At 41.0% G+C, this 21,853-nt stretch overlaps 1 protein-coding gene across 2 annotated transcripts in view; it reads right to left on the bottom strand.

Moving 5' to 3' along the window:
* Positions 1 to 21,853, bottom strand: part of LOC119006498 (RNA-binding motif, single-stranded-interacting protein 3-like) — a 132,580-nt gene that overhangs the window by 12,204 nt on the left and 98,523 nt on the right. For both annotated transcript variants that reach the window (XM_037075253.1, XM_037075254.1), the window contains exons 7-9: positions 10,173 to 10,279; positions 5,451 to 5,494; positions 970 to 1,066 (exon numbers count right to left, since the gene is read on the bottom strand). In XM_037075253.1, coding sequence (XP_036931148.1) covers positions 970 to 1,066; positions 5,451 to 5,494; positions 10,173 to 10,279 — 248 coding nt within the window. The remainder of the gene's footprint in view (positions 1 to 969; positions 1,067 to 5,450; positions 5,495 to 10,172; positions 10,280 to 21,853) is intronic.

The raw sequence follows: 21,853 nt of genomic DNA, 5'->3' as shown, positions 1-21,853 counted from the left end.
ACATGAATGAATGTGCATCAGCCTTCTTTTCTGAATAGACACCACTTGTTATTGGGATCAAATCCTTGTTCGTCCCGGTGGGACTAAGCCTGCAAAGCTCCAGTCCCACTGATTTCTACCAAGTTACATGGCTGCATTATATGGCCTTGGGCTGCCATATTGGATCTTTTAAGTTGCTTTGCTAAATCTGTTGGCTGGCTAGCAATCTAGCAAGTCAAAATGTCTAAAACTTGAACTTATGTGATGTGCAACGGTGGCGACATAAGACAAAAACAGTCATAAAACAGTTCAATAAACTACTGTGATTCTGGAAAGAAAGCAACATGACTTAACCATTAGTTCAGCTATAAAGTTATCGATCTAAGCACACAACTTTTATTCTCTTTTAGACAGCCACTTTTCCAATGCCCCATTCAAGAAGCCCCAGTTAATTTCTAGAGCCCTTATAGTCTCTCAAAGTTCGGTCTCACCAATAGACTGTGTAACAAATAGTGGATGGAGCTTCCCATGAGTTTGTGGACTGCCGTTTTAAAACCTCAAGCTTGGCATTATGGCTGATGCTATGTTGGAATGCTGGAGCTCCAAGTTAATTTCTTGGAGGGATAATGGAGTTGAGGAGGATAAACATTGCTATGTGGTAGCAACTTGTCAATCACAAGTTACCCACTCCCTAAACTGTACCCTACTTTAACATCTATTGTACTCTAAATGGGACCATAATTAATTAAATGAACATCATGCTGTGTTGAGAGCGGAATTAAAGTGATTGAGACCATGAAATCATGAGAAGTGGGGTCATTTTCTCATATGCTTGAGTACAATATGACTTCTTATTGCAACCAGTGGAGTCGCCCCCTGCTGGCCGCTATACAGAATGCAGGTTTAAGACACTTCCACATTGGCTTCACTTCTCACACCCGGAAGTGCTGGCCACTGTCTGCTGTCTAAATTAGAATGGATTCCACCCACCTGATATGTAGAGACTGGAGAGGCAGCGATGAAGGGTGTGATGGATGTCTGTGCAATCATCCGATTGGTGGAGATGCTGTACGGCGAGGAGTAGAACCTATGACAGAAACAAGAAAAAGGTTTAAAACATAGAAGTCCGGTCAAACTGGACTGAGAGCATTAAAATGAACCATCACTCAAGAGGATTATCTGCACACACAGTGTTAGGTCTCCAGATGTAGCCGTATGCAAAGGTGAAAATGAGCCTCTTTGTGCGTCTTAGTTTCCCGCCACACAGTACACTTCAACACTCAGCTGACAAAATGGATCAGACATCATCAAGGCAGTCACGGAAACAATAAATATTGCAGCTTCACTTTGTGCCACATCATCAAAGATGCCTCGAAATGAGACCTGACACTGCACCAGAGTACACATCATGTTACAAAGGAGCCTGCTCCGCCGCTATGCAAAATATTGAATTATCACCTTAATGTGTGAGTGGGTGAAATATTCCAGCATTACACTTTATGTTCCCACCTACGCATATTCAACCCAGCAGAGAAGGCTATGAAACATCTGCATTTTGTACCCTGTTTACTTCTCCTCCAATACCTTCTGTTTGCCCTTCTGATTTTGCTCCGTCTCTCTCTCCCTCTCTCTGTCTCTCTCTCTCTCTCACTCTCTCTCTCTCTCTTTTTTTCTCTTCATTTCACCCCCTCAACCCTGCAGCAGTAGAATGGTGTGGCTCGCAGTGCTTTATTTATCATTGTGTACCTAGAGAGGACATGTTTCATCCGCCAGGCCGTGTTGCTGTGCCCGATCGATCCCAAAGTGTCTGTTGACTGAATAATGGAGCAAGGGATGGGAGAAAGAGAGAGGAAGAGAGGGGCAGAGCGGCAGAGACGGAGAGAATCCTTCCTCTACCTCTGTCTCCAGCACAGCCGCCAATGTATATATATATATATATATATATATATATATATATATATGTATATATATAAAGCTACTTGCAACAAATTAAGTGTTGCTTAATTGAGGGGAGTAAAGTACCTGGAAAACAAACACGCTGGTAAGTTTACTTCAAACTGCTACCAACACATATCATATTATTTAACATTTGCTGTATTTGATTCTTAAATATCTGTATCCCACATAATAGAATTCACAGTGGGCGCCCTGTTCTTACAGCTGAGATGACAGTCTGGCTCAGCACCCAGCCACAGGCGGGAAAATGTGGACTGATCGGTGCTACTCCGCTGTGACACCGCCACACACCTCATTTCAAGGGTGAAATGGGTTTGCCAGGGTGCCCACCTGGTCTGCTATTGCATTTTCTTTTTTCACATTACATTTGTTTGGTCAGTGATAGCAGCACGGGCAGTTTTGAACTCAGCTGCGAGATGCAAAGCCTGAGATATGTTTAAACTATTGCAGTCCAGCCCGTGTGGATGTGGCTGGTTTCTAGCCTGCCGGAGATAAGCTCGAGAGCCTGATTGCACCTCATACGAACAACCAGCCACCCTGTAGGACATTTATGCTCTGCTTGGTGTGTTGAAGAGTATAGCTACAGCGGTGACTAGACAGCACAACATACAGGAAATCTCATGAATTATTAGAACTATATATTTGCTAATGGTTTTATAATAATACCCATAAAACATTAAGACACCGGTGTTGCAAATACATTGTAAAGATAGTTATAATGCGTTATAATATGCCTATAATACTAAACAAAAATAATCATAATTCTTTATAAAAAAGAACACATAACACATCATGCATCATCATCATGTTAAATTGCATAATGATGCATTATAGACACAGGCGTCATAGAAAGTGTCACCAGCTACTCTTACCTGAATATCTTTGTAGTGTTTAAAAGCAAATCATATGTCAGCTTTATTCTCTGATTGATTCTCAATTAACTGATTAGTTTCACAACTATTAATTGCCAACTATTTTGATGAATGGGTTTCAGCAATGTTTTCAAGACAAATATCTGCTAACAGTTTATAATAACCATCAGTAATACACTGTGCGGTGTGTGGTTAAAATTTTCATCACTTTTTGACATTTCATACACTGTATGTGTATAAAGCAGGCAGTCAAAGTAACATCATGCTGAATTGGCATATTTTGTGATTTTGTGCCTCCCACACTTTCTGGGCTTCCATAAATACAAATCCCATGTCTGTAGCAATTTATCAGACGTAACTGTAGGTACTACAAACAAAACTCAGTGTTATGTGTTGAAAACTTGTATGTTGAAGTAAACTTGTAAAGCGCATGTAATGCTGTGAGATCCTACCCTCTCTCTGAAGTGACATAGTGCAGAAACAAGTAATAGCAGGGCAGAGTGGCTGAGACAGGGACACCAATCACGCTGTCACAAGACACTGTGCCATCAACATGATTTTAAAGCTGTTATTTTGAGGTAAAAAAGTCACATAATGTTGCTTTAAATGAGGAAAAGTAAGCATCAGTTACAGCTCTATTCTGTATTTCTTGGAGCAGCAGCACTGCATTGTTCCAACCTTGTGCGTGACTTGCAAAGCTTCAACAGTTGTGGCGGACAGATTCAAGTTGGAATAAGAACTGAGGCCCGTTTGTCAAAGTGGTGAGAAAAAAAAACAACATAGTTTTAACAATACAATTAATGTATGACTTGCATTAGAGATACTGTATTACTGTCACTGATGAATACAAATGAGCAGACGCAGCTGGGTTATCCAATACAGTCCTCTGATTGTATTTATTGTATTTTTCATTAGAGTGATGTGTATTGAGAGAGCAAAATAGTAGGCAGAGGACAGATCCAAGGTTATTGATGGAGGCTATTAGTCCTGAGCCGCACGTTGTCAATAGGGACTCTGGCGCGGATGTTTAAACAATACACTAAACATGTAATTGCGAACAGAACATTAGCACAAGATTGAATTTAAAACCTCTCTGTGAATCCCTGGTGTGACCTAGCCGCACTGTCAGGAGTTTGCCCTGAAAAATTAGCGAATGATTTAGTGCCGACCTCAGTGACTTTTCAGCGGGAAAATGTTGGGGAGCATGCTAAAATGTGTGTGTGTGTGTGTGCGTGTGTGGACGAGAGAAAGAGAAGAAAGAGAGGACAGATAGAAGTGCAGGGTAAGAGAGGTAAGAACAGAGGCAGGGAGAAACAAAAAAGACAGCAAACAGAGCAGGCAGGGAGGCAGGAGATCGAGTAAAAAAAGAGCCAGAGAAAGTGAATTTTGTGTCACCCTGATAAAAGAAAGGACAGGCTATGAGCCAAAGCAGTCTAGCCAGTTGGGACACATGTTTCCAATAACAGCAGATTGGCATCAGCGCCCAAAAAACAGCCGTCCTTGAGGTCGGACAGAAAACCTGTAATTGATTCGTACCCTTCCCCTCTCCTTGGGCTGACTTTATTTTTCCCTTTGCCCTGCTCTTGACCCCGTCCAGCCTTCCCTTTTCATTCAACCTCCTTCCCTCCCTGCTTTTGCCTCCCTAATTAGCCACATTAGCATTTCACAGTCATTTAGTGCTTCGCCGGAAGGAGCTTCGGTGACCTCGGAAGAGAGGTTAGAGAGGGCTTAAGCACCGCAAGCGCACAGATGCACGCATGTGCGCATGCGCAACCATGCACACATACACCGAGACACCAGAGATGCCCAAAGGATAGCGTCTGCTCGTAAATGGAGAGCAGGAATTAGAAGAAGAATGAGGACTAGACAAAACAAAAACATGCAGAAGAAGGGGAAGACTTGAGGAAAATTGAGGGTAAGGTCAGAAAACACGAGGGCTGGTTTAAAGGTGATACGAAGAAAATGTGTACAACAGTAAAGAAGAGGAGGAAAGGGGAAAGTACGGATTCAAAGAAGTAAGGAGGACTGAGCCAGCAAGAAGGAGGAGAAGACAAACACAGAGCTGGAGGGAAGCGTCTCCTGGGATCGCATCACCAGCAGCATTCCTAGCAGACAGGACCGATCTCCAATTTCCCCCTGAAACAGGCAGACACTCGGCTCGCCGCATTCAGCCTGAGAGCACTGCAGATAGCCTCGGCTGACGAAAGTCTTACAGCGGCACTGCAACACCGCCCAACTTCGCCGTGTGCAATCAAAACTTACACGTCTGACAGCTTATATGCATAGGTGCATAAATAAATGCCACGTCTGCACCAGTCAGATGTGAGGGCGAGGGTGAGGCAGGGTGAGACAAAGAGAGCATCTGTTAATGGCCTGCGTCTCCCTGTAGCTGTTCGAACATGTGTGTGGTCCGCTCATTTGCATGCGAGGGCTCTTGTAGATATATCAGTGCTGATGCTTGTGCTGATGCGTGTGCTTGTCTTTGCAGGTCCTGCCGGTGTGAGAGGGGCTCATAAACAGGTGCTGTAGCTGGGACTCCAGCAATCTTGTGCATTGCAGCGAACGTGAATCAAAAGTAAAGTTAGCGGACAGGGGAAGTTGTAAACAGAGTTTGTAAATCTGAGGAGAAAACGTTCCACCTACCCGTTCTGCATTGCAGTGGGATCATATGTCAACGCCATACCGCTCTGGGGAGAGAGGTAAAGAGAGAAACAACCAAAGGTTAAAACACTGAAAAATGGTCAAACATGACCAATAAAGGTAATGAAATGAACTGGAGTAAATTAGAGAGGCAAAGCAGAGAACAATTTGTGACGTAGAATTAACAATGAACACAAAAGCGTAGACTTCAAATTCATAGCCAGTTGCTAAATAAAGAACAACTGATGATGACCTCAGTAGCAGAAAACTCTCAAACGAGCCTGCACTGATTGTGTGTGAGCCTGTGGACTACTTGAAACTGTACTTATGTTCAGAAATACTCACAGATATAGTAAAACAACCACAAAAAAGGCAATGCTAGAGAGTTACTGCATAACAGAGACGTAACTACATGATGATTCCCTGGTTCACACGCTCAAAACATTTTAAACTGGTAGGTTTGAGCAGAATGTTTCTCATTTATTGCTCCTCAGTCATTAAATGTATATAATATTAAAATAAATAATAATAAGAAGAATTCGCAAAATTCGAATGTTCAGTAAAATTCTGTAGTTGGTTGTCACAAACACCTATTTTCAATCCAAATGTGGCAAATGCTGCTGTTTATTTGCATTTGACAACTTCAAACGATGTTAAGAAGTGGTATTTAAAGTCAAAAGAAGGATGCACTTGGTAGGAAATAATAGATCGGTAGATCGGTAGAGTGCATACTTCAATATTAACCTCCACTGTCCTGTGTCACTCTAAATTTTAAACCTCCCCTAACCGGTAAACAAATTCCACTACATGCATCAAACTGTACTCACTCATAGACAGGAGCCAGCTAAACATGCCTGATTTCTGTCATCCGTAAAAGTCCGTAAAAACGAAAAAGGTTGAAAACGGCTGGTCTCATAATGTTAAAGAAACAGAGAACATAATTTGTGGATCCACCCCTTTATCCAGATCCACATCAAAAGTCAGTGGGGTCCATTCTGAGCGCAGACGCATTCTCCTTCTAAGTTGTGTGGAGAGCCGTTCGATAGTTTGTGTTTAATCCAACCTTCCGACCAACAAGGGGGAAAACATAACCTCTTCGGCGTAGGTAATTAGCAGTTATTTCCAATATGGACTGGAGAATGCACAAAGGAGCCGAAAGAAGACAATCGGGGGGAGAAATGGAAATTCTCGGTGAGTTTTGAAATCAGCCTGTCGGAGCTGTCACACACACAGTCTGCGCTTGTTGTCACAGCAGACATCTGTACCGTCAGTCAGGAAACCGACGGCGGCCAAAACGCATCAGAAAGCTCCTTCATCGGTTGAAATGAGCCCAAACTTTACTTCACTTGACGTTACTTGCTCGAAGAGACCTCTCACAGTTTAACACACTATTGCAAAGATTTATGTAATATAACGTTCTCAGCTCGATCATGCACACTGTCACAGGCAGTTACAGGCTACAGTACTCTGTATACATGAATAGGATAAGGTCTTACATTCCAGCTGCATTATATCAGCATTTAAGCAATGCTGCAAAAGCATATTTGAGTTGCTAAGTGTTCTCTGTCCCTCCTCCTCTCCATTAGATGTTGTCCCTATTAAGTCAAGTGTGTATTATAAAGTGACACTCTTCTCTCTGAATGTTTTCTCTTTGTGCCTCACTTTCTCTATCGCGTTCAAATGAATGAGGCAGTCTTCTTCACAGCTCGAGCTTTGAAAAAGATCTTCATCCACCCGACTGCCTCTTGACAATATTAGAACAAACTAAAAGCAACAGCAGTTTTTATAGTCTTCTACTCTTTATTTTTCTCCCTCTCTATCTTTCGCTCTGTCACTGGTCCCCCTTCTCTTCTGTCTGCAGCCATACTAAAGTCTTTTTCTACTCGGTCTTTATTCCACACAAGTCTCGCCTTTCCAAATTGGCACATGAGTTGAAAGTGTGCCCTGATTATGAACTCTGCTGCAATGTTTGGTTTTTCCCCAAACACTGTCTCTAGCCAGGACTAGGGGAATATAGACTGCAGAAGCCATAACGAGGAGTGCCAGACATTGATTACATCAAATAGAAAAACTTAATCATTCCAAAGCCCAGGATCATTTTCCTACCAGCTCTGCAACAAACATCTGATTTAAAGCAGGTGAAGGCTACCAGAATCCTAGTTTTCACCTTGAGCAAAATCTGTATTCACTTCTAGTTCCCTGTCAATCTACTGAATTGTCTTTTTGAACGGACCATTTCTGAGACAGAGCTAGAGGAGATCCACTCTGTGAGGCATCCTGGTGCCTGCATCTTGTCCTCTAAGTTTCCTTCATCTACCGGCAAAGAATGGACAACAATCCTCACTGCTGCATAATGCCAGCACTGTCCGCCAAAGTGCATGTCTGGATATGTGTCACATGTGTTGCCACTAATCTATCTCTAAAATATTTCTGACAGATATAAAATAAAATTACTACAAAGAGATATAAAACGACTATAGAGAGACCTATAACGCCTTATTTAATGTCTCTTTGCAGTTGTTTAACGTCTCTTTGTTGATATGTTCTGTCTCAGACATAAAATGTCTACATGGAAACATAAAATGACTAGAGATGCAAAAAAGGACTACAAAGGGACATAAACTGACTACAGAGAGGAATAAAAAACAAAACAAAAACCACTTCAGAGAGACATAAAAGAAAACAACTACTGAGACAAAATAACTGCAGAGAAACAGAAAGACTAAAAAAGAAAATGACTAGAGACAAATAAAACAACTACAAAGAGACATAGGACGACTACAGAGATACATCAAATGAAATGACTACAAAAGGAAATACAACAACTACAAAGAGACATAGGACGACTACAGAGACATAAAATGACTTCAAAGAAACATAAAACGACTACCAAGAGACATCAAACTAACACAAAGTAATAAAACAACTACAGAGAGACAGAAAATGACAAAAGGGACACAAATAAAACACAAGGACACATAAAATGATTACAGAGAGGCATAAAACCACCAGAGACACAAAAGGATGTTACAAAAATAGAAGCAAAATGTCCACAGAGCACCACAAAATGACCATGACTACAAAGACACGCAAAATGAGATATACAATGACCATGAGGAGACATTAAATTACCACAAACACAACTGCAAAGAGACACAAACTGATCACAAGTGTCATTTGTAGTTGTGTCTCTGCCCACTTGTGTCCTTCGTGTGTTCCATTGTAAAAATGTTGTATCTGTGAGTGATCACGTGTGTAATATGTGCTCATGCCACAGTCCCAAGGCCAAACTCATTTAGGTGTGAGGGGTTCTGGGAGATTAGGGCCGGATGACTGAGTGTGAGGACGCAGCGAGGCCCCTCCGATCGCTTCCACGGCCAGATGTCTCTATTAGTCTGTTTGGACTCAGAGACCTGGCTCCGGCAAACGCATAAACCTCTGTAGAGACGCGTTTTTTTCTTCCTCAGCAAGGCCGAGCGGGGCTTGTCGGGACAAAATGTGCGAGGAATCCCACAGAAAACAGTGATCATTTATTTTGAGTCCAGCTGACAACAGGACACAGAGAAAGAATCACCAACACTGGGGCCTCTAATCTAAAAAAGCAATCTGCGCCCGCTACACACAAACACACATGAATGCCGTGCACAGCCTGTGGCCTCCGGTTTTTGTTGTGGCGGCTCTCATTTCATCGCATAGTTGTTTCAGCCCGGATCCATTTCATTTCACTTCGCCGCCCTGCTCTTTCCCAACCTCCACGCAATGCAAATGTTGGGAAACTGTTAAGAACTGCACTTGGTGCGTGGGTGGGAACTTTATTATTCACTTTCCCTTGTTCTGTAAATTAAAGCTTTGGTATCGACACTAACAACTTCTGAACCCTCCGCATTGTGCAACAGTCAATCTGCTTTCGGGCCTCTGCACAAGGTCTCATTCTTCTGAAGATGACAGACTGGAGGTGGGAGTTTCAACAAAAGGGAACAAAAAAACAACTTGGCATTGGGGTCTTGGAGACATGGTACTTTAAATTCGACACCCTTTACATATGCCAGACTTCACTTTCAGCAGCATCTCTAATTCAGCCTACAGGATGTCAGTGGAAATGAAAGCTGATAATGACCCGGTAGGGGAGCCTGTCAAGCCATTGAATCTTGTTGAGAAATTGTGAAAAAGAAGCTAGTGTTAAAGGAAACAGCCGCCAGATTTTATTTATAGTTCATGAAAACGATGACTTTCTAGACCCACTGTGATGTTTTTTTCTGTGAGGCAGCTGGGATGTGCTTCAGTGCAATCTGTTGTACTGTATGCAACAGCATTTCACTCACTCGCATACCAGGATTACTGGTGTGCTTTTGCTAGAAAGCGGAGTTGGGAAAGGTTTAGAAGAGGCTTGTGGTTAGAGTACCACCGCTTTCGTTTTTTTTAACTTTGACTTTTTTAAAAAAGCCTCCGAGCAGACACGATCGACTCATTCTGACTGTCGGAAAAGGACTGTAGATTTAGAAACTGTCAGCTGCGGTATATTTCTGACCGAGTAACAATTCTGTTTCTGACTTGAATAGCAGCAGAGGGTGAGGAGGATTATGTTGTAATAAACCGATTGAAAGACATGGTTCTTGTGTTACAAATTACTTTCATGAAAAAGCTGCAGTGGCTCCTGAAGGGGATCTTTTACGACTGGGTATTGGTGAGCTCTTTTTGATGATTAATTACACTTTTAAGCCTCACCTCTCCTTCCCGCGTCCACGGTCGGCCATTCTGGGGATACTTGACCTGGGTCTGCCTCTTCTTCTGGCCTCCGTCAGCAAACTTGCACAGCAACGGCTCTGCAGGGGCTACAGAGTGAGTCAGGCAGAGAGAGAGAGAGAGGGAGGGAGGCAAGGACAAACACAGAGATGGATTAATCATCTAAATAGCGGGGAAAAGTCAAATTTCATGCATTAGGTTAAGAGTTACATTTCAAAGATAAGATTTAAAAGCTGTGGCTTAAACAAAAACATAACATAAATCAACTGGACCTGAAAACAGCACTTTGCTGTTACATTTATCTCTTCCAACCCCTAATCCAAACATCTAAACAACAGCAGATATCGCACAATCTCTGCAACCCCCCAAAACCATACTTCAACAAAAGCAGCCCTGACGTGGAAACAAAGCCACGGGCTAATCATCAAAGCACGGTGAGCGTGGTTCAAACGGCAAACCAAAAAGGCGTACTTAATATGCTAAATAACTACACACAGCCTGACCCCGGGCAATAGACTGCGATTGTGATTGCTCCAAAGACAACATGGTCCTTTTCTGGACCAGAGAAAGAAGAAAGTCTTGATTACAAATAGGATTAGCTTAGTGTGACCTGCCATACAAAAGTTCACCAAACTAACTTCAGCCTGAGAGGCCGCAGATTCAAACAGCCTGCAGTCTTCTGAACTGGCAGGAAGTGGCTTTGAGCGGGATTATCCCAGAGAAAAAGGTTTGGTACATATCAATTTATTTCTTTGTAAAAGCACATCTTCAGAATTTGTTAAGAAAGCGAGAGAGCGTGACTAATGGCGTCTATTTCTGGGAAATGCTTCAGCAACAGCATGACTAACCAAACACACTAATACAAGTATCACCCTAACATGAACAAGCACACGCAGCTATGATATTTGTTGGTTTATTTAGTCAGACAATCGACAGATAGTCTTCTGCTTCGTGTAATCTCTGATGTTATGGTGCATTTCCTGGATTTCCAGTGGCTGTTCAATGACACACATGGATTTGTAAACACGTTAAGTCACACCCAGACTTTTATTCCACACACTCACGCACAATGAAAATAATATAGTCTGACGAAGAGCATTTTTTATTGAGGATATTGCATTACAAGCACATTCATAGCATATTACAAGGCATTTATAAGACTTTATAGAACATGTAAATGATTTCCAAAGTATCAGCAGTTTTAATAATAATAATAGTCAATAATATCTTCGAAGTTACCCACAAATTACTATGCTAATAACTTGAAAATGTTGGAAAAATCCTACGACATGATTTAATAATAATATTCTGCTTTTTTCAAATAAACAGTTAATAATTTATTCAGTACATTTAAGGAAACTCTGCTCTGCGCTCTGTGAAATGATGGACTGTCATAGGAAGTTAGATAGAAACTGGTTGGATGTTTCCTGGAGATGTATTTAAGAAATGACTAGCTTTTACTTCACTGCTTGTAGATTAACAGCAGAATATCATTATTAAACAATGTAGGGGTAATTTTCAATAAATAAATAATTTGGGAAAGAAACTTACAATATGTTGATTGGTTATCCCAACCTACATACTGTGACATTTCCAAAGTTACATTATAGAGGCTTACCATGTCTTCTTACACTTTTCTTGTGGTCACCAAGTCCTCATGATTGTCTTTTATTATCACACATTTGCTCATAACCATACAGAGTGCTTTGGTTTACTAAAGGCTAGTAAAGTATGCTATAGCATAATACTGATGTTTATTAGGCGTTATCACATTTCAGAACCTCATAATTTATAATCTGTTATGGCAGATTTAAGGAGTTCTTTAGGCATCTTTATAAATGTCTTAAGTAATGGTAGTTATAAAGTACAGTTTTCACTTCAGCAGGGGGGTAGAGAGCATTATGAATGCTCATCTTATACTGTGATATGTCCACCACTCACAATACTTCATAAAGCTGGTTATAAGGTGAGTTTTATAAAGCCTTATAAATGCTTTATATTGTCTTACCAACAAGCACAATTTAGTTACGAAAACGCTTATATACTGTTTAAAAATGTATATAATAGTTTACATTTGTAATACATGCTTTTAATTAGAAAATGACATGAAAACTTCCACTTCGTTGAAATGTATCCTGGACCTAAAACATCACAATCTATATAGAAAAATCCATCACATATCTTCAGTCTTACATTAAATTCAGTGTCCCCCCCCAGTAAAGAACTACAAATGAATTAGCTAATATTCACAAAGAAGAGGTACAGCAACAAATGAAGCTCAGCAAATTATCATAACAGTATGTTAAAATCGAAAAGGCATTTAAATGTCATTAAGACTCCCGAAGCACTGAGCAGTAATTGCAGCACTGCAGCACACCAAAAAGTGTTCTGCTCGTGTCCTGATTCAGTTTTATAAAGACACCTCTTAACCCTGCAATTGAATAAGCCGCCTACTTTTATGCATTGCCTCTCACTTGCAACTTTAATATGTCCACCAAGGCAAATTTGAGTCATTGACTGCATCTTAAAGAGAGGCTTTTAGCTGGCACTCTTGTCTTCCTTCGCTGGCAATGATTTCAAACTGCAGTGAAAGTCAAATCCTCATTACTGTGTGCTGCTTCGGAATAAAGAAGTTCTTGGAAGATGTGGAAAATGCTACGAACTAACAAAGGCACTGTAATCATGCCCGTACTGATTCACACATTATGAGCGCCAAAATAAACTACACAATTACCTCGCCTCCTTCAAGAAAAATGTTTCTTCATTTCAGTAAACTGAAAAAATGAGAAGAGGTGTTCTCTGCGGAGGAAAGTGTTCAGAGCCCAAGGTTGAGACGAGTTATTTGGAACGCCTGGGGCCTGGATGGGTACTCCCAAAAAAAAAAAAAAAAAAAGGTAAGTAGACGAGGAAACGCAGAGCCTTGTGATTATACGGCGTTTAGAAGCACTTTGTCATTATAATGTTTTAACTTGATTTCTATCTGAATAACAGGCCACACAGCTGGGCCTCTGTTATCATCATCGCCTTTGCTATTCATCTTTCTCAATCACTCCCCTTCTCTCTCTCTCTCTTCTGCCCACTCTGCTCCATGCATTCATATACATTCGGTAAACAGCCCCGGTGTGTAGGTGTGTGAGCGTGTGATGTGAGTCTGCATCACGATGTCTCACCGCAAAACTCAGTGTAGCTTCCTCATGACAAATAAGAGCTTAGCTCGGAGAGACACACATACACACAAAAAAAAATAAATAAAATTGGAGAGATTTACATGAAAGGTGACGAATGTTTTTCAGTGAAGACAACAAAGCAGGAGACGGTGCAGTGTGGTAAAAGAATCATGGATCACTTTAGCCGAGGGTGCTTATTGAATAGGGTGGCAGGAAAGCCATTAAATAAAACACGATGATATTGTCTGTTTGTTCGCGTTATCAACCTCCCCTCATTCATCCTGTCTGAGCTGAAAAACTGCGCTTTGAAAATTAGGGCCTTTTACAGTTTCAGAAACTGTGGAGCCACCATGTATAAATATATGCTTGTGTTTTCACTGCATCATAGGAACTGTGGAGATGCCAGATTAGTCCAATAATGCATAAAAAGTCATCGGTGTGATTCACACTGGGGATGTTGGGGACATGTCCATGCCACTTCTTGAAATGGCAGTCAATGAAATCATTTATACTTAAAAAGCAATATTACTTAAAAAAATTTAAAAAGTAGCTTGTACCAAGAAATGTTTACTAACCAATGAGATTAAAGGCCTTTTAATGCACGACTATGCAAGTTTCCCCCACAGTGATACCCTTCTCTGACCTCACACAATCCCCTCGTTACATTGTTTTGGGACCTCAGCACACGTTTCTGATTATAGAGGAGCCTGCATGTAAAACCAAAAGCCAAACATCTGGCCCCTGCGTATGCCAACAAAGTCTGCAAACAGAGAAAAGTGTGCCCAACACTCCAGCGGCCGGTCCAGGAAATCTTACCTGGCTGTTTGTAGTATATACAAAGTCACACCTGAATGCACCTCAGTTCTGGCAAAACAACAACGTCACAAGACTTTAAGTGCTGCTACACACCACTCCTCACCACTTTTCCCACCGTAACACATTACTGAAGAAGGCTCCAGTTTTTCTTCAAATCACTAATACCAATAAATAATTACTGTTGCTAATTACTTTTAGTAATTATTGCTAGACAAAGTGACATTCTTACTCAAAACCATGACAGTGTTTGAGACACAATTTTTCACGTATCAGGAAAAAACAACACAATGTTTGGGTGGATGAAATGAATGGACAAGAGATGCACAAGAGACATGCAGAGCTGGGAGAGGAGACTGAAAACCTCCAGAACACGTGTTCCCAGAGTGGTAAAAGTCTGCCTGCCAGGACTGCACTGAAACTTGTTTTCGTTCGGTTTTTTATCCTCGAGGTACCTGATAGTATAATCGCTGAATCAGGGATGTTTGGCACCAGGAAGTGAGGCCAGAAGAGCTAAATTTAGGACCCTGTTCCTGTGGTTGAAACTCAGACGAGGTGTCTGAGTTTCTGAAATGGTTCTGGGAATACAGCAACAGCTCGAGAGGTGGCTAGGGTGAGTTCGGACATGTGGCCTGGGCCACACCGGAGGATCGCCAGCTCAGCTGACGCCATCTTGTCCTGCCAATGTTTACAGCAGACGTTTATGAAAGCAGCGTGTTGCAACGCTGAACTAGCGATATACCCAAACTTGAGTGATTTCAAGAGTTGATCAGCAAGGAGAAACTTAACAGACCTTGTGAAGCAGCTATGGTAAATTCTAAATCACTGGTGCCTTTGTTTACGTTGGGCATTTAATGCAATTCATTAAGATGTTTCTTTTCCTGTAAAAAGTCAGTTTGTTGCGGTAACGGTTTGTTGGGTCCTGTCTGCTTCCACGTCAAATGTGCATCATACCTTGCAACAGCTGTTCGAACACACTGTTTCAACTGATTTCACTAAATGTATTGAATAATATAACATATCACATTAGATTTTACTGCCACAGTAAACAGTGGCTAATAAAGGCCACTTCTTAGCAACCTGAGTCCCCAGACCCCCTTAAAAAACCACCAAATGGTGCGACTTGAAACTTTATAAACTTTGTGAAACTATTTGTGCCCTTGTTTCAACAAACATCATACATAAAGACGTTTCTTTCTTTGTGTAAAAACATTGTATCGGCTTGCTCCAGTGATGCAGTATATTTGCATATACTGTAGAGCAGGGAAGTGAGTTCCGATCCCACGAGAGGTCACGCATGCCAAGATGCATGTTAATGCCAGGCGTGGACTGAAGTTGTCGACTTGCGATCGAATCACTCGGAACGCATGTTGATACCAAATGTGAACAGCCTCTATGAGATGCAAATGTCAAAAAGCTTTCATGTACGGGGTTTAGGCTCAATCAATATGTGGTAACAATGGACAGTAGAGAGATGAAAGATTATTCATATAAGCCCTTTGAATTTTTTTTTTCATTTAAAACAGGAATAGATTCAAGGATATGCTAAAAGAAACATTTGAGAATGACATGGGCAGGATTTAACTGTCAAGTTTATAGCTACAGAAAAAAAATATTTATGCCCTCACAAGTCAGAAGTTCATTGATGTGTATCTTTACATGTTAAATGATTGCTACTTCATAAGTATGAGAGCATGTGTGATGTGAAGACACACACAAACACACACACACACACGCATGCTGGAGACTTAAAGGCAGCATCTGTGTTCCACTGCTGTCTCGTTTTATTGCTGTGACAGACAGAGAAAGACACATCGTCGACGGCTGACAACTTGTCAAGTTTATAGTCAGGACACTTTTCTTCTATGTCTTCTCTAAAGTACCAGACAAAGAGGGAAGAAACCCATGCTGATCTGAAACAATTGTTTTGTCCTCAGCATGTGCATGAAAAGGATACCTCTGTGTTTTGGATTGAATCTGGTATTTTTTATTCTCCGGGCTTATCACATGGACAGCAAAAGGTTTGAGATGACAAAAAAAACAAAACAAACAAACACAAAAAAAATGGGACTATTTATTGTTAGAATTAGTGAAGCAAAAATGCAAAGAAGCTGATCCTAAGAGAGCAGAAAATAAAAGCATGTGACACAGGAACTGCGGGCCAAATCTAGTCTAAGTGTAGTTTTCTTTCACTGCAAAGCGTATGTAAAGCATGCAGCACGATAACAGAGGGAAAATGTTTGTGCTTGTTAAAAGTGACATACAACAGCAACAGGGAGGGACACTGGCCTCGTTCCATTTTGCATAATCCCCTGTAGTAGAATGCATCCACATAACACACGCAGGCATAAAAATCCACACACACAAACAACACTGTTGCTGTAAGCTGTTTTTATAATAGAGCTGGTGAAATGGCTCAACACATTAAACACCAGCCCAGCGCTATGGGCCAGTGTTTAGATGCACAAACACACCCACACACACAAACATACAGTACATCAATATTGTTAGAATATTTTGGTGTCCCTATTGCATTTGGTTGCTGCAGGAGGCCAATGTCTGGGAGTACAGACAGGCTCAAACATGGAGACAGTTGTGTTTTACACATTTCTGAACACATAACACAACCTTGGATACCTTGAGTTTATTCCTGTTATTATTATTTAAATCTGATATGTCAGATTACGCTGTCATGGCATTTCAGAACACCGCCAAAATAAGACATGAAATACGGAGAAGATTAAGCCTATGAGCTGTAGCTTAAGACAGAAAACTAATTGAAATGAAAGAAAAAAACATAACACCGACGTTAGTGTTGTAATGTGAATATGTGTTCCTGTCTGAGTGAGGGAGAACAGAGTCGACTATTAGTTTTGTTGGAAAAAACACCTTTTTGGTGTGGCTTTTGTTAATTTTCACCTTCAGAGGAAGGGAGATATATTTCATTCCTGGCATAATAAGTCAATATTGTGAAATTAGTCCCACACACCAGAATTTCAGTGGGGCACAAATGGTAACAAAGGATAGCCAAGGGCCACTCATTAATTAGTACTGGCCACATTAAAAGGATACACCGCAAAAAAAAAAAAAATCAGCCAACCTATAGAGGCATTTTGTCCATTGAGTGATTCCATTAAAACAATTAGTCTTTTCAACAGAGCCAGGATCTGTGGACTCAAAGCTCGTCTGTATTTTAATGTAGGGTGAGTCACACAACCAAAGGCACATCTACGCTCCTTTAATTCACATCATATTCCAGCCATAACCTGAAAACGGGTACAATGTCACTATTGTGTTGGCCTCAGGTGATGCCTGTGGTTGCATTTCTCTGAGGGAGAAATGAAACGCATTTCACTTCATACTCATTAACAAGCACAGTGACAAGTCATAAATACTGATGATCATAATGGCAATAATAAATGTTATTTATTCCTAGGAGGGGAATTCAGTCACCACACAATCACGAGGCAGAGACAACAACAACAACAACAACAACAACCGCAAAGCACCCAGAGACAAAATAACCTGTGGAAAGAGCCGCTCGAACTGCTGCATCAAATTAATTATTCATCCTGCTTTCACCATTACATTACTACAATCTGTTGCATTTCACAAGAGGGCTTTCAAAGGAAGAAGGACATTTTTAATTGTCGGTTTGACCCCTGCCGCTCTCACTCTTGCGGCTCAGTAACACAAAATGATGAATTCCTGATGAATTTGGGCACAGCTGTGCCTGCCCCCTAAAATGGGTCATTTTTCGGGCATGTCAAGTTAATTAACATAGTCTGAACCTAGACCATAGTCTAGAGTTCATATATGCAAATGTGTTTTTAGTAAACAGGACATGGAGTTGAGGGATTGAAATTTAATCATAATCGAACGAGCAAAAAAACGATCATCACATGTAAATCGATCTTTGTGGCCTGGAGCACAACGTTACCCGTGAATGATTTTTACGTCACCGGCGTCCCGACAGGTAGAGGGAGGGGGCTCATCCTCTGTGGAGAATCCAAACAATCATCGCTTAAGTTTGCCGAACAAACTGCTGCACTGTGCAGACATCTGCTCAGATCTCATAGAAAATTAATGGAGGCGGTATTGGCTGCTAAGAGGTTCACATTTGGTGGAGCTTCGCCGTAACAGAACAGTCGGTGTCGGTGTGGAAACACACAGCAAGCAGGCAAACCGCGGGGGGAGAGAAGAGCTGCCAACCAGAGACATGAAGGCACACTCGATGACAGGTGTTATACTAATCTTTTCATCACACAGTCGGGCAGAAATAAAGAAATCTTTACTGACGTGGTGAGCAACAGATTTGTGTCGCACAGAGCAAGTGGTGACCTAACGACTCACGTACAAAAATGCCGTTTATTGTTTCATGTATTTATGTTAAAACGAATAAATACAATCTACTCCAAGTGGTAAAAACACCCACCCAAACACACACACATCAAGTGACTATCTGGTGTGTGTTGTCGTGTGTGCAGAAACACGTGTACCTCCCTGCAGTCAATGGTATTGAACAACATCAATCGTTTGCCAAGAGCTGCAAAACTTGACAAGGGCAACTCGCTGAAGTGAACAGACAAAATATTTCACTAGACAAAGGCTACACCTGCGCTCACCCGCAAATTTGGAACAGATTTATTTATATTCATTAGCCAAGGCTCACAGTAGTTGATTTACCCGTTTAATTAATCTATCAAAGTGTCACTGCTTTGTGGATCACATGGTGAATGGCTTCAATTCTGTTAATGTGTTTTCTTGGCTTCATCTGGGGGAAAAAACACTGTGACATCCTGCCGCTGCAGAGACAGGCAATGCCAGCAGGAGAAAACAAAAGACACGAAGGCTGCGAAAAACATCGATAAAATGGCAGAGAGATTGGTTGTTCATTCATTCTGAATGTTTGTCAACACTATAGGGTAAAAAAAAAAGAAAAAGAAGTACTGGTTAACAGACGTGAGTGCTTTTTTGTGCTGCATTTTGGGCATTTGTGTTTGACTGACAGCAGGTTTACATAGGAGCAGACACAGGCGGATGTCTTGTACTGTGAAGAGTGGATCATGTACCGTTACCTATCATTGGAGCTGGGGGGATGTTACGAACCAATGGAGGGCAACATAAAAACTCCATGTCTGTTCTGGAGGGGAGGACACATGCAGGGAACAGGTAACTAAAGATGCACCTGGTGAAATGCAGAGGATACCATTAACACTGTGGAAAAAAAATCTGTTTGTTAACTGACAGATATATTGTAAAATTATGAAAGTTTTCACAACTGAACTTAGAATAAATGTTGTTTTTCTACTGTGAAGACACCACTTGTCTGTGACTGACTCTTCCCATCATGTATTGTACTAAGCAATTCATTAGGTTTGCTCCTTCAAAAATGCAAACTGCTGCCTATGTGCATTATATGAGTATCTGACCATAGTTAAAGGTGATCTTATTGTTTTCATGCGTACAGATCTCATCTCATCTCATTATTAAAGCTAAAAGCTTTGTATAATTACAGAAAATGATCATATTTTTAGTAGATTTTTCTCTCTATGTCGGTTATATTACAGAATCTTTGCACCCCCTTCTGCATGAATGTGACCCCTTTTTAACAGTTTTCATTTTTTAACAGTGGATATTAATGATCTCAGCTTTGGTGCGTCTAAGCAAGGCATCCGTGCGTGGCTAGGTAAAAGCCTTTATCTTATAAACAGCAAAATGGTTTCAATTTTCACTGTGGGAAGAGGAGGAATATCATATGAGTGGGATCCAATCCCTCAAATGGGGAAAATTCTCATTTAAAATAAAATCCAATCCATTAGCAAGCAACATGGGAAATCAGTCAGTTGGAAAATGGGATCCAATCCCCAATTGTGACAAAATGAGGACTCCCTCAGCTGGGCTGAATGGGATGACATCCTTTTTTTGTTTTTTTTGTTTTTTTTTTTCTTTAAGACAGTCGGCATCAAAGAGCTCAAAGCCCGGGGATGGAACCATATGCACTCTCGAGGGGTTCCTTGTTCAGGCAGCACACATGAGCGGAAGCCAACTATTTGCCTCCAAAATCAAAAAATATATGTCAGAGCGTGTTTATTCATATTGCTATTAGCGCTTTAATATCATCAAAATGTATTAGATATGCTCCTGCAATAAACAAAACAGTGAGGGCTGTAAGATCATTTGACTGTCCAATTGAGACAGACCAACGAGGACAGCCACTCACCAAATCCCTCCCCAACAGCACCCGTGGGAGAGAGACCACTACATTTTCTCATCATAAAGCAACACAAAAGGAACTGACTGTGAGACAAGTGGGTATAAAATGTAACGATGCACTGACATATTCGTTTAAAAAACGCCCAAAACGATACAGAGACATCTTTGATCTGATTTGGTTAGGCCTCGGAAAGCAACACATTTAAACACCAATAGCGACGTCTGAGTGCTGAGTAAGTGGCTCCAAATATCACGCGCAGGCTGACACCGAGTCTGACGGTGCAGTGCTGCCACATAATTACACAATATTTTTCTCAGAAGCGCCTCGTTCAGTTTTTTTTCCCCCCATTATCAGCAACATCAAATAAAATTAATTTCCCATTTATGAAAGTATTGAACCTCATACCGCAGTGAATGGGGACTCAATGCCTCGTGATCATGGCAGACTTTTAAAGGCTGTACGCACATTTAAAAGCCTCCTGATTATCGTTGAAACCACGACTGATAATGGGTCTTCTCCGAGGTCTGGATCCCTTTATTCCCGTCCTCTGTTTGTAATACCACTACATCAGCACTACATCAGATAGCGCCAGAGAAAGAGACAGAGAGTTATTGGAAAAAAAAAAGTTGGAGTGAGAGAGGATAAATGTAGGGAGAGGAGGAGATGTAATAAATAACATAAAAAGAGAAAAAAAGGCAGAAATGAAAAGGGTGAGAATGAGACATTTAGTCGTTTCCCAAAGTCTGCATCTAATTATCAATCAGTTCTAGAGTCGGGATCAATCTGATCAAGCGTGACATAATTCACTTAGAGTATAGGACATCAGAATGAAATCTACAAACCAATCCAGATTCCATAGTCTGATTGATTGATTGTAAATCTCCCATTACACTCTCCAAAATTCTTTGAGAGTGTAATAGGAGATGCTTCTTTCTACTTTCGGACTCAAATATAGAAATCTACTCACTCTCTGCACAGTAGTTGATAATACGTTACTGTGCACTTTATTTGCTCAGGGTTTGCAACATTAAGGGAGTTGCCATAGCAATTTGCTTCCCTCCACGCCTATTTAACCTACAGTTCAAACAACTTGATTTAGAATACATTTAAATTCAATATGTCTGCTGTGTCAGTGTTGCTCTTTTGAAAAGAAGCACAGCCTTGTGTAACCTTACACATAACACCACTGCTGCTATTCTGGTAACACTTCATAATAACCATCACTAAAAATGGTGAGTTTATAGTTAATAAAACTATAGATAAATACTTGCGAATACTGTGTAGTTAAACTATACTATGGGCTGCCAAAAGTGAGACGCATGGGCCAAAGTTGGTTCACCATAGGGTTTTATTTGACTCCGTCAGATATTTCTCACAATCTAAGCACAGAGGGCAGTACGACAATTTGTGCAGAAAGACAGCCAATAAAGGGAACTTGGGATCCTCATGCCACGGAAGCCCTGAGA

Source organism: Acanthopagrus latus, chromosome 17, assembly GCF_904848185.1.
Source record: "Acanthopagrus latus isolate v.2019 chromosome 17, fAcaLat1.1, whole genome shotgun sequence".
Classification (NCBI taxonomy): Eukaryota; Metazoa; Chordata; class Actinopteri; order Spariformes; family Sparidae; genus Acanthopagrus; species Acanthopagrus latus.
This window is presented reverse-complemented; position numbering and strand designations above follow the sequence as displayed.